The 12,925-nt window shown below is 34.6% G+C and overlaps 1 protein-coding gene across 1 annotated transcript in view; it reads left to right on the top strand.

Moving 5' to 3' along the window:
* Positions 1 to 4,244: 4,244 nt before the first annotated feature.
* Positions 4,245 to 12,925, top strand: part of LOC132110729 (DNA primase large subunit-like) — a 68,913-nt gene continuing 60,232 nt past the window's right edge. Inside the window, exons 1-7 of the mRNA XM_059517571.1 lie at positions 4,245 to 4,397; positions 4,778 to 4,929; positions 5,028 to 5,140; positions 5,478 to 5,572; positions 5,821 to 5,941; positions 6,701 to 6,796; positions 7,184 to 7,321. Coding sequence (XP_059373554.1) covers positions 4,785 to 4,929; positions 5,028 to 5,140; positions 5,478 to 5,572; positions 5,821 to 5,941; positions 6,701 to 6,796; positions 7,184 to 7,321 — 708 coding nt within the window. The 5' untranslated portion in view covers positions 4,245 to 4,397; positions 4,778 to 4,784. The remainder of the gene's footprint in view (positions 4,398 to 4,777; positions 4,930 to 5,027; positions 5,141 to 5,477; positions 5,573 to 5,820; positions 5,942 to 6,700; positions 6,797 to 7,183; positions 7,322 to 12,925) is intronic.

The raw sequence follows: 12,925 nt of genomic DNA on the forward strand, positions 1-12,925 counted from the left end.
ATGTGTTCTGTGACTTCCCAAATCAATTCAGAATTGCAAGTTCACAGGACCAACAAATAATGAAATGGCTCAAATTAAAGCAAACTGGTTAATATTTGATTATATACTTCCAAAATGTACTACAAACCCATTTCCAAATAAGTTGGGACACTGTACAAATTGTGAATAAAAACAGAATGCTATGATGTGGAAGTTTCAATTTTCAATATTTTAGTCAGAATACAACAGATGACATATTAAATGTTTAAACAAAGTGAATCATTAACGAAAAATTAAGTTTCATGGCATCAACACATCTCAAAATAAGTTGAGACAAGGCCATGTTTACCACTGTGTGGCATCCCCTCTTCTTTTTATAATAGTCTGCAAACATCTGGGGACTGAGGAGACAAGTTGCTCAAGTTTAGGAATAGGAATGTTGTCTCATTCTTGTCTAATACAGACTTCTAGCTGCTCAACTGTCTTAGGTCTTTGTCGCATCTTCCTCTTTATGATGCGCCAAATGTTTTCTATGGGTGAAAGATCTGGACTGTAGGCTGGCCATTTCAGTACCCGGATCCTTCTTCTACGCAGACATGATGTTGTAATTGCCATGTTGGAAAATGCAAGGTCTTCCCTGAAAGAGACGACGTCTGGATGGGAGCATATGTTGTTCTAAAACTTGGATATACCTTTCAGCATTGATGGTGCCTTTCCAGATGTGTAAGCTGCCCATGCCGCACGCACTCATGCAAGCCCATACCATCAGAGATGCAGGCTTCTGAACCGAGCGCTGATAACAACTTGGGTTGTCCTTGTCCTCTTTAGTCCGGATGACATGACGTCCCAGTTTTCTAAAAAGAACTTCAAATTTTGATTCGTCTGACCACAGAACAGTTTTTCACTTTGCCACAGTCCATTTTAAATGAGCCTTGGCCAAGAGAAAATGCCTGCGCTTCTGGATCATGTTTAGTTATGGCTTACTTTTTTTACCTATAGAGTTTAACTCTATTTTACCTATAGAGAAACTCCTTTCTGATATTGCTCCACTATTTTTCACCACAGCATTGGGGGAATTGGTGATCCTCTGCCTATCTTGACTTCTGAGAGACACTGTCACTCTGAGAGGCTCTTTTTATACCCAATCATGTTGCCAATTGATCTAATAAGTAGCAAATTGGTCCTCCAGCTGTTCCTTATATGTACATTTAACTTTTCCGGCCTCTTATTGCTACCTGTCCCAACTTTTTTGGAATGTGTAGCTCTCATGAAATCCAAAATGAGCCAATATTTGGCATGACATTTCAAAATGTCTCACTTTCAACATTTGATATGTTATCTATATTCAATTGTGAATAAAATATAAGTTTATGAAATTTAAAATTATTCCACTCCATTCCATTATTCCCTTTTTTTACTCAATTTTTACAGTGTCCCAAATATTTTGGAATCAGGTTTGTAATTTGGACCAATTTGATATTAATATGTACCTTTTTGAGAGTGAAAGCACATCTCTTTATTTGTATTCATTTATCAACCATCACGTGAGGGATCATTTACGTAGGAACAATGAGTAGAAACTATTTTCCAATATTTTTTGTCATTTATACTGTGCGGTATATTTGTATCTTTGCATAAAATCCTTACTTTTTAAAAGGCATTTTCTATTACCACCATTAATGTTGAATGTGCAGAAAATCAAATAGCTTTAGTTGGTTGTACTTGACATTTAAAGTTTTTTTTTTTTTTTTTTGCTCGAACTTCCTTGTTCTTTGCCCTTTCTCGCTGGATGACAGACAGAGGTGTAAAAATACTGACAAACTGAATGCAAAGTAAAAGAATGCACATTGTATCAAAATGATCTAGCCAAAACGTACTTGAATGCAAGTCTGGAATAGTGTTTGACCAGATATTAAACTAAAACCTGTTACCAGACATTTCATTTTAATTTCAGAAGCTGGTTTTGTATTAAAGATTTGAGATACAGACTGACTGTCGACTATGCTCCCATTTGAGTCAAGTTTGTCAATCTTCAACAAAGTCTGTATTTAAAATATACTTTATGTCAGATTGTGTTGTGATGAATGACCTGTTGTGTCCAGATTTACAGCTGAATTGATGTCATTGGCTGGAGAAGTTCAGCCTTGAGTGTAATTTGATTTGATTTTTACATTAGCAAAAGAGAAAGACTCTAGTCATGATGACCAGCATAAAACATTTCCATTGTGATATGGAAATGTAACTCAGTAAGAATACAGGATTCAGTTTCACTAGAATTCAAGTAAGTACTTAAATCTCTTAAATAATACAAGGAAGTACAATTACAAAGTATTTACACCTCTGCTGTTCAGTCTTTGATGTAAAAACACCTACTTTTGTTTTAAGTTTGGAGAGAAATGTAAGATTTTTATTCAGCAAGGATGCATTCAATTGATCAAACAATTTTACAACAAATGTTTTAAGACTTAGAATATAGAATGATTTCTGAATGATCATGTGACACTGAATACTGGAGTAATTATATTGAAAATTCAGCTTCACCGTCATAGGAATAAATTACATTTTGAAATATATTGACATAGAAAATAGTTATTTAAAATTTTAATAATATTTCACAGTATCCTACTGATTTTACTGTATTTTTAATAAAAAATAAATAAATAAAAAATAATAAAATGCAGCATAAGAGACTGTTTTGAATCGTTTGACTGTTTCGTCAAATTTTCTCACCAGAACGAAATCTCTAAAGATCCTGTTACATGTCAGTTACATTAACAAATATATTCAAACAGTGCCAGCATTCTCATTTGGTTCCTGCATTAACATAATGTTTAAAATGACATAAGTTTATAAGAAAATAAACACCTCTACTCTATAGCCAATGGAGGGCAGTATAAGCAAAGAGCATCATCCTTGATGAGAGCATGCGGATTTTAAGTATGAACATACTGTTTCTTTTGTTCTTGTATCTTCAGTAACATTAAAAGGTTGTCTAAACAAATAAATTCTGGACGTAAAATTGCAGAGGGATCAAATAATGTGGTTTAGATGGAGCAGGCCCTGCAGGAGAGGTGAAAGCACAATGAGTTCTCTCACAACAACCCTTAAAGATTGATACAGTCAGCTGCTCTGGCTCAGTCACATGTTTACTGAGTGGTGTGTGGGTTTAATAAGGAAGTAAACAGATCTCTATAATGCAGAACAAGCTGTTGCTGGTATATTAGACTGCTAATAATGGTTCATCTTTTAAAGCCAATGGAAAGTGGTTGGCACTTTATCCAAATGTTAATTTTCAGAAAGTATGGACAGTCTCAAACTAAATTTTGTTTAATAATAAAATGAAAGAAGTTCATTTTAAAATTATTCATTATTATTACCCCTGCAACAAATATTTAAGTAAATTTATGTCAAGAAGAGGAAGAAACTCTTTTACTACATTTATTATCTTTCTGTCCTTATACTAAACAATTCTGGCTTAAATTTTCAGCATCTTTACTTCTTGTATTCTTTCGTCTATCTAACATTTCAGCAGTTAAGGTTTTCTTTCATTCTGTGGTTTCTGACAACAGGGAGCTAGAGGATGTCCTGGACTCTATTTGTATGATTGGAAAATCATGTTCACAAAGCACAATGCCTTAACTTGAAACCTAATTGTAAAATATTTACTTCTGATTTACTTTTGCTTTACTCATCACTTCAAAGAATCTCCTCTAATAGAAAAAAAACCTTAAAACATCTAATATTATAAATAAAAATAGTTGTAACTTTTATGATTGTATATTTATTTAATTGCCTTTTAATTGTTATTGTATCCTCACATGTGTTTTTGTTCTAATGTGTATCTGTTTCTTTCTGAAATTGCTAATAAAAAATATATATAAAAAAATATTCTTGTGTTGAATGAAACTTGCTGTTGTGAAGCAACAAGCAATATTCAGAGCAAGGCAATGCTCACTCCATTAGATATTTATGGAATAAACTTAAACAGCCTTTTTCTTATTACAATGATTCACATTAAGATGAAGAGAGCTAGAAAGAGCTTAGTGACCACAAAAAATGAATGAATGAATGACAATCAATCAATCAATCAATCAATCAATAAAAGATAAAATGGATATGACAGTTGTCTGTAACATTGCTTAGAACAATATTGTGGGAATGGAAACATTATTTAGAAATTTCACTCAAGTTCATCTTGTTTTCTATGTGGAAATTATATTATTATTATTTATACAGTCTATGGAATTCACCTATACAAAACAGAACACAACACAGCCCCCGGAAACAGCAGCCCTTCGTGCAGCACGATTGGTGAATTTTCAGAGTGACGTCATATACCCGCGCTTTGTTTGGAACGTCAGCCTGTTGTTGGCGGGATTCAGGCTTCGGGAAGAGACAGACAGCCACTGTTTTGAGATGTTAGTTTGTTATTAAATGACAGTTACATATAATAAATATATAGTTAAAGACACCTGATATTATTGTAACGTACGTATTTCATGTTAAATACACACGAGGACATTGGTGACAGAAAGCAAATCATGTTACTTAAATTATAAACTATGTTAGCTAGTTAACCTAGCATTATACAGGTTCAGGAATTATAGTTACTGTTTATGAGAGCTGTAACGTTACTGTGGTGTCTGTGTGTTTATTTATTGATCGTCAACTACTTTTGTCTTATTTTTATAATCGCTGTAGGTCTGTCAGTGCTTTTCTATGTGTCGGGTCTTAAAGATGTTAAAAGATCTCACAATGTCCAGTTTTAGTAAACGTATTGTTAAAACTCTGTGTCTAGAATTGCAATGCAGTTTCCAGGCAGAAGAAAGAAGCTGATCGGCAGCTATCAGAATGATCTGTATGATCACTGTCTTCAGTTCTATGGACAGCCTCCCCTGGAGAACATCTCTCTCGCTGAGTTTGAAACCTTCGCAGTGGAGAGGTTGAAATGTGAGTCATCTGCATGCTTCAGGTGTTTTTGAATTACATTTTTTTTATGTTTCAATAATGCATTTGTGTGTATAATTATGATGTGCATTTTTTTCAAGTGCTCAAGACTGTGGAAAACATTGGAGTAAGCTATGTGAAAAATTCCGATCAGTACATCAAGAAATTGGAAGCTGAATTTTCAAGTCTGAACTTCCCACTCAAGACAGAATTGGTGAGAACATGTTCTTCATATACACAGTTTTTTTTCTCATGCTGCACATTCACTACATTCATTTTGTTAATGAATCATTTTGTTGAATCATAGAAGAAAAAAATCTTCAAAACATGCAATTGTCTATAACGAAACAAACTATCCTATGTACGCAACACACATACACAACTTAAGAAACGAAGATGGATATTTCATTTTACTATATTTTGCTCATAAGTCTTAGAATATTTAAGATTTAGAGTTGTCTTTATGCTTTCAAACTCTTTAAATGAGTACACTCGCTTTATTTTATAACTCTTTTTCTTTTTTCCCCAAACAATCTTCTCTAATCACCCAGGGTGACCGGAAGGTTCAGGGAGGAATATCTGAATATGAGAAACGAAGAAAAGACCATATCTCCCATTTTATTCTACGCTTGGCGTATTGCCAGACGTAAGTGTTAGTCATGTGTAAATCAGGATGTACTGTTTGGTTTGGCCAATTATCTTTTTCTATATATGATTTTTTTTTTTGAGCTATGAATGTTCATTTATGTAACATTTATAATCTAAGTTGAAACTAAACCATTTGCAGAACTACATGCAGTCATATTCTTTTAAATATATATATTTAGGTTAATTTATTGGTAATTTTTGAAATGTAAGGTATAAATTAAACCATATACTTTTATTTCTTTTTAGGGAGGACCTGAGACGATGGTTTATCCAACAGGAAATGGATCTTTTCCGTTACCGATTTGGTGAACTTACTCCAAAGCACAAGACCGACTTTTTGCATAAAAATAATTTGAAGTACGAGACGGTGAGACTGCTTTACATATTAATTTAATTGTTGAAACCTCCCACAATTCACTTTTTTTTATTTTATCAGAAAAATCTGTGTATTGTTTTAGTTTACAAAAACTGAAAAAAATATTGATAAACTAACTCTGTCTATTTTCATAGTAGAACTATTTACAGACACAATATGGAATAGTGATTTCTCATCTGTAGGTGTTATTTTCTGTCCAAATCAGATTCAAAACTCTTGGCCAGCTTCCCAATTTTATCGCTGGCCAGTCACTTTGTCTAATGTTTTGTAACTAAAACATGGAAATTGTTTATTGCATGTGCTTGCTAAATCTTCATTTCACTTTTTATTTCTTATTTGAAAGATAAGATTATTTGAAAGACACGTCAGGGCCAGAGGAAGATCAGTGTGTTTTCATGTACAGTCCTGTAGGGGGCAGTTCTACATTAAAACATTGTTCATCTCTCAGTTCATGTCTTTCAGTTCCACTCTCTTAACAATCCTAATATGATTTCAGAACTATGCCTGAATGCTTATGTTTTCTAGCCATAAATAAATGCTAATGCCATTATGCTACTGCATAAAGGTTAAACAATATATTTTGTCATAACCTTTTTACATGATAATTTAAATCTGCTGTTTTTCTTCCAATGTACTCTCTGAATTGTGGTGATAAATGCCTTTGTCTTCGCCAAATATTGTCCTTGCTTTAGCTCTTCTACTTCAAACTAAATGTCAGCTGTGCAATTTTTTTCCCCTTTCATTTCACAGGTAAGTGCAGAGGAAAAGAAAAGCCTAAAAGACAAGCTCATCACCTCCAGTTATGGATTAAGTGGAATCACAGTGGAAGAATATGACTTCTACAAAGTAAGTTAATGGTAACATCTCCATTATAAAAATTATACAGAGTTCTGAAAAGCTATTTAATGCTGAGTCTTTGTAACTTAACTCTGTAACTTAGTATCTTGTAAAAATATAAGACGGCATGATAGAAAGGTTCATTTTAAATCATTACATTTATTTTAAAACAAGTTAAAGTTTATATTGCATATTCCATGGCTTATAAGTGCTTGTCTAAACTAGAATGAGGTTTTATTAGAATTTATTTATTGACCGTCTATGTCAATTTAAAATATAAAATATAAAATATGAAACCGTCTATGTCATTTAAAATAAGGATAAGCTGTAACACTTCGACATTATGAATGTACATTAGATTTAAAAATTACCAATAAAGTGTTTTCTGTGTCAAAGGTCCCATTTCAGGATGCCCTGGATTTAGTGCGCACAAGGAAAGTGTACTTGCTGGCTGGAAATGCATACATTCCCCACCACGAAATTGTCACGATTGTCCTTAATGACTTCCGAACAAGACTGTCCAAAGCACTTGCGGTAAGTAACAAAATTGGAGCCCCATCACACAACAATCGGTGTTCACCACTAGAGATTCATTTGTAAGTGGCGAGATGGATATTTTAAAAGAAGCCTGTGCTATGTTACTTTGAAAGAAGGCATTAATAGAAGGGATTTTACATTTGGTTTTGATTGAGAGTGGTTTCAGATTCACTCCGAGTTCAATGATACAAAACTACACATATTTACCTTGTATTCCTTCAATGAAACTCATAGGGTTTCTATTTTGAAGGGTTCATGGGGGTTATTGTAAGCTGCAGAAGCAGAGCTTGTAGCTAACAGTTAGAGTTGATGGGGGGCTGTGTTAAGGCGGTCTTGGAAGTCTAGAAAGGTAACGCAATCGAGAGGTTATAGCAGTCATGCGATTGCTTTTTTTTTCTAAGTGTAGAAGAGTGGGCGTAAGAGATGATAGTTTGAAGAGGCTTAACGTACAGTGCTTGATGGCACACACTGAGAAATCATGGGTCATTTCCACCTTCAGACGGAGATTAAAAGGCGACTAGACGATGGAGGAGGTCATAGGGAGGGTTGTTGGTCAGGAAATCAAAAGCAGCTTTTCTGTTAGCTCCTGCCAAGATTGCTGTAACCCACCATGGAGGCATCTTGGTTTTTTTCCCCAACCCTGCCAAATGGCAGCAAAATGTGCTTCTCTGCAATAGGCTATTATCCTTTGAAAGACTACACGTGTTTGTATTCCTACCATTGAGTTTCTCCCATTGCATCATGATTAGAATGCATGTTAATGTGATGTGTGTCAGGATATTTCCAGCAGACGGCACGTGAGGGCATTTCATGCTTGAGCTTTGCTGATTCCTTGTTGTCTTTTGTGCAGCAGCACAAGCACAAATACTAAAGTATACAGGACCAAACAGGTTCTAATCTTTTGAAAATAGTTAGGCACAATGTACTGGAAATGCTATATTGAAGAAATGTATTACAGTACATTTATATACACAGACTTATGGGGTCTGTAAGTGTTTTTTTTTTTTTTTAATTTATTTTTTTAAATAATTTGATTTAGCAAGAATGCATTGAGCTGATCAAAAGTAAACCATTTATAATGTTATAATATACTAAAATTAAACGCCGTACTTTTAAACTTTATATTCACCAATGGTTTTACACAACACTGATGATAACAAAAAGAAGAAATGCGTCTTGAGGATGTTCGCATATTAGCAAATCATCAAATTAGAATGATTTCTGAAGGAGCTTGTAACACTGTAAACTGGAGTAATGATTATGTAAATTCTGTTTTTATCACAGGAATAAATTGCATTTAATTGGTCAGTAAAGGAAACTTCTTTCAAAAACATTAAAAAAATCTTACTAACCACACACATTTATTAATAATATTTTCTTTGTGTAGATAAAGCAGTTTAAAAGATCTACAGTGATCTGTTTTTCATCAAGGTTTTTGTAAGAATGAGTTCATCTGTTATTTTATTATAGGTTACGTATAAAATAACACTCTAAATATAAAGTGCAGTTTAAATATATCATTCATCTGCAGAACGGTGTGGTGGCTGTTAAGGTAATAGCTGCCTGTTTGTCATCTTCCCTCCATTAATATCTGAGATTCAAATGTGAATGTCTGATGGTAAACAATGTAGTAGTAGCAGCAGGTTTAATTTCTGCTATAACTGGAGAAATTAAAATGTGTGCAGGATATAGGGAACAATAATACATTTGGGCAGCTTTGTGAACTCCGATTACTTAACAACATTAGTCTGCCCAGCTTGGGTTTAATTGGGCATTTTAATTGAAACTGGGGAGCGGTTGTGTTCGGTTGATCGCTGGTAAGTGGAGAAAAGACAGGCTTTGTGCATTTAGTGCTGGCATGTAGTCTGAATACATTTCCTTGTGCTTCTGGGATTGAGCGTTCTTTGTGCTAGTTGAAGATGTTTTTTAGGAAATGTGTTTTGTGCCATACTGTTTCTGAGTTTTGTGTCGTACCTGAATCGTGGGCATGAAGATGTGTCATAGATGGATGATGCAAAATTAAGAAAGCCTCATCTCAGCATGGTAAATTATCTTTCAGCTTGGCAGATTTTTCTCTTTTCGTCATCTACATGCCATCTCGTCAAGGCCGGCCGTCATAGTGAGTCTGCCAGGCATTTGGACAGCTGGTGGGAGGGGTTTTATTTCAGCAGCATGTTCTCTGAGAAAAGTCATTCAAATTATTATTTGGTAAGTTCTTGTCCGACCGCAACGGAGAACAGACACTGCTAGTCAACGGTCTCGCTCGTGCCAGTATATTGAAGCTGGATAAGCCTGCAAAATAATACATCCTGGCTAATGAAAGCATATGCTGCCTGCCTATTGTTTTTCATTCAGGATGGCAATTCTGGAAGAAAATTTAAATGTCAATCTTCATATTCCCGTCAAATCCATAAATCAGGCTTGGAATGGGTCTTTTGTGATACTCCGAATCATTTCCAGTGAGATTGTCTAAAATCAACTGCTTGGTTTTAAATCCTTAGTTTAACTCTAAATGTTCATGTTAGTAGAGCTTCCACTGACCAGAAATTGGTTGAAACCAGCTTGTACTGCATTGCCATTGAAATTTATTTTGCACACCCATTTTAATGCTTTTAAAACATAAAAGCCCCCCCCCCCCCCCCCCCCCAGTGGTAATTTCCACTGATTTGTCACCGAGATCATGTTATTTAGCTGGCTAACATACTGATAAAAATCAGTTTAACATACTGATACTCATGACACATGATAGTCTTATAGCTAGTGCCATATTTTTTTTTTTTATAGAAGTACAGTGTTCAGCTGATGAAATGTTTTTCCAAAAAAAAAAAACCTTTCAGTATACAAAAACTCCATAAAACTGTTTTAAAAGGTATGAGTTGTGAAAATGACCTGGTCCAGGACCTTTATATAGTGCGTGCCATTGTAAACGATGTAAGACCATCCCTCACTGCCTAGTTTCATTTGTGTTCAATTCAGTATGGCGTTTCACCTGATTAAGGTCTATAAATAGATCTACAGATGATGATGGTCTTTTGCAATTTTAGTGCTCATACCCCATGTTTCATTGGCTGCCTGACAAAACTGCTGAAATTAGTTTCTTTGGAAAATTTCAAAGCTTCTCCTGGCAGGCAAGCTCAACTTGCAAATTATGATTTAAAAGCCTTGTGTCCTGTTCAGTTTTTAAAAGAGCGGTCACCAGCCAGCAGAATGTGGTGAAATACAAAGGTAGTTATTTAGAGTTAATTGTGTCCATGACGAACAAACAGAACATCTGACATGGGGATCCGTTCTTAATCAAAGCTGAGCCTGACATTTAAAGCTCTATTTCCATCAAAGTCGATGTAATTCCCTCTCGTTGTTCAAAAGTCATCATGAATGAAGCGGCTCACTCTGCAAATATTCAACACTTTTTGAAAATAAGACCTCTGGTATAATCAGACTGTCCATTGGTGGAAATTATTATTAGCCTGAGCCTTATAAAGCGTGTTAAAGACTTCACCATCTCACTAATTCTTTTTCTGTCATATTGGTAATGAGGGTTGGTTTAAAACTTCATTGTTCTTGACTTTCTCCCTGTTCCTAGGATTCTTTTTTATCTGCTTTTCAGGGCTCAATGATAGTTTTTTTTTGCTAGTCAGGTCATTATTTCGGGTTTTAAGAAGTTCAAATGATTTATTAGGTAATTTTTACAAAAATGAAAAAAGATGAAAAGAAATTAATATATAACCACACTTTTGCTGGACAACAATGGTATACTCTGATTTATCATTTTAAACCTATCCAGATGCTTCTAAGGTATTGTAAGTCTTTCAAGTATACCAGCCATATATAATATTATCATGGTGATATTTACATTAGCATAGTTTTCAACAACAATGTTCACTTCATCACAACAAACCAGATGTTTAAGTTTGTATCACATAAAAAGATACATACATGCTTAATAAATGTATGATGTAGTGACTTTTCAGTAGTGGCCCCGGCCCGGGCAAGTGTCCACTCCATCAACATCGTACTATAGCAGCTAGCCATTCATATTGCTAAGCTTTGCTTTAAAAATTGGTGCTGCTTGTACTCTAGAAAATGTGAAAATTTAATTGGTAAGTTATATATTTTTACTCTGGATGTTTTATAGATTTAATCACCAGCCAAGTTTGCTGACTTAATCATGTCAGTGTTTTTTTCTCTCATTTAGCAGAGCCAGTCCTACTTATGAATCTAAGAATATCATAAGTGTCCTCTCTGTGTAGTTTTAGATATTTGAAAGTTAGGTTAGATTTTGTGTTCGTTCGAGAGTTATCTCCATAATTAATTTGGCATAAAACAATACATATTTAATTAACTCTGTTTAAATACTTTAGAAAGGAAGTTCTAAAAAATACTTTCCCCAGGGATGATAATAGGATATTTTTTTTTTCTCATTCAGGCTCTCATGTAGGTTTCTATGTCTGCTGTAAACACTACCATTTTAAAAGTTTGAGGTCAGTAAGATTTGTTTAAAGAAAATATGTAATCGTTACCAAAAAAAAAGTTTCAAAATAAATGCTATTACATATACATTTAAATCTTACTGACTCAGTAATTTACTTGAATGGTACTGTAGTGTTTAAGGAAATAAATGAGATGTTTCATGATCTTATATTCTCATGGCACACCCCTTGATTGAATTTTGACTGCAATAGGCTTCAGCGAGTTTATTGTGCTGCTTTGTGTTTTTAAGCCTCAACATGCTTACGAGTGCCTTTATCATATCAGCCATAAATGCTAATAAATAATCCATCATCAGTTCAATCATAGATCCAAATAAACCTGATCATTTCACATTCACCTTTTCAGCCTGTTTTTTTTCTTTTGACTATCAACCAGAAATTACATTATATACTTATTTTAGCCGTAATTGCGGTGCATCTCTAATAATTGTATTTATTGTAACACAGTAATGTTATCCCTTCCATACCTGTGCTCTATTGAAGTAATAAGATTGTAAAAGGCCACCAAAGATATTCACTTTTAATTCTTTCCCCACTGAGTGATTTTAGGTTCTTCTGTTTAAATTTGTAAAGGTTTTTTTTTTTTATCACCAGGTTGTGAAATATTACCTTGTTGTTAGGCATCACACACTTTTTGAAAGTATAGCTTGATCTAATTGAGTGTCACCTAGGTAGAGTAGAAAAACACAAGCACTTCCACTCTGCCTGCCAACGAATTGAAGCTGTCAATCCAGAGCCCAATTTTATCCATTTAGCTATAGCTGGCATGACTGACTAGGGCTTGGAGGTGTCGATGGATGGATGGACACATGCTGAAGAACATGGCAATAGCAAACTCTCAGTCTTGCTGGGTCCTTCAGTAACTGAAAGGCCATCTTGAACAGTTGAAGGTTTACTTTCCCTTGTCCTCTTGGGTGATTAGCGAGCAAGCACAGCTGTTGTGTGTCCAGACGAAGGGCTGATGTATTTCTCACTTCATTATCAGATCAATGCGGAGGGACTCTGATAACAGCTTAAGTCAATAAAGCATGGGGATTGGCTCAGATATTTTTTTTTTTGGAAAGCGGTTATGCATCCATGAGTAATGACGATCTCTTTCACTCTGAATAGT

The sequence above is a fragment of the Carassius carassius genome, chromosome 30, assembly GCF_963082965.1.
Source record: "Carassius carassius chromosome 30, fCarCar2.1, whole genome shotgun sequence".
NCBI lineage: Eukaryota > Metazoa > Chordata > Actinopteri > Cypriniformes > Cyprinidae > Carassius > Carassius carassius.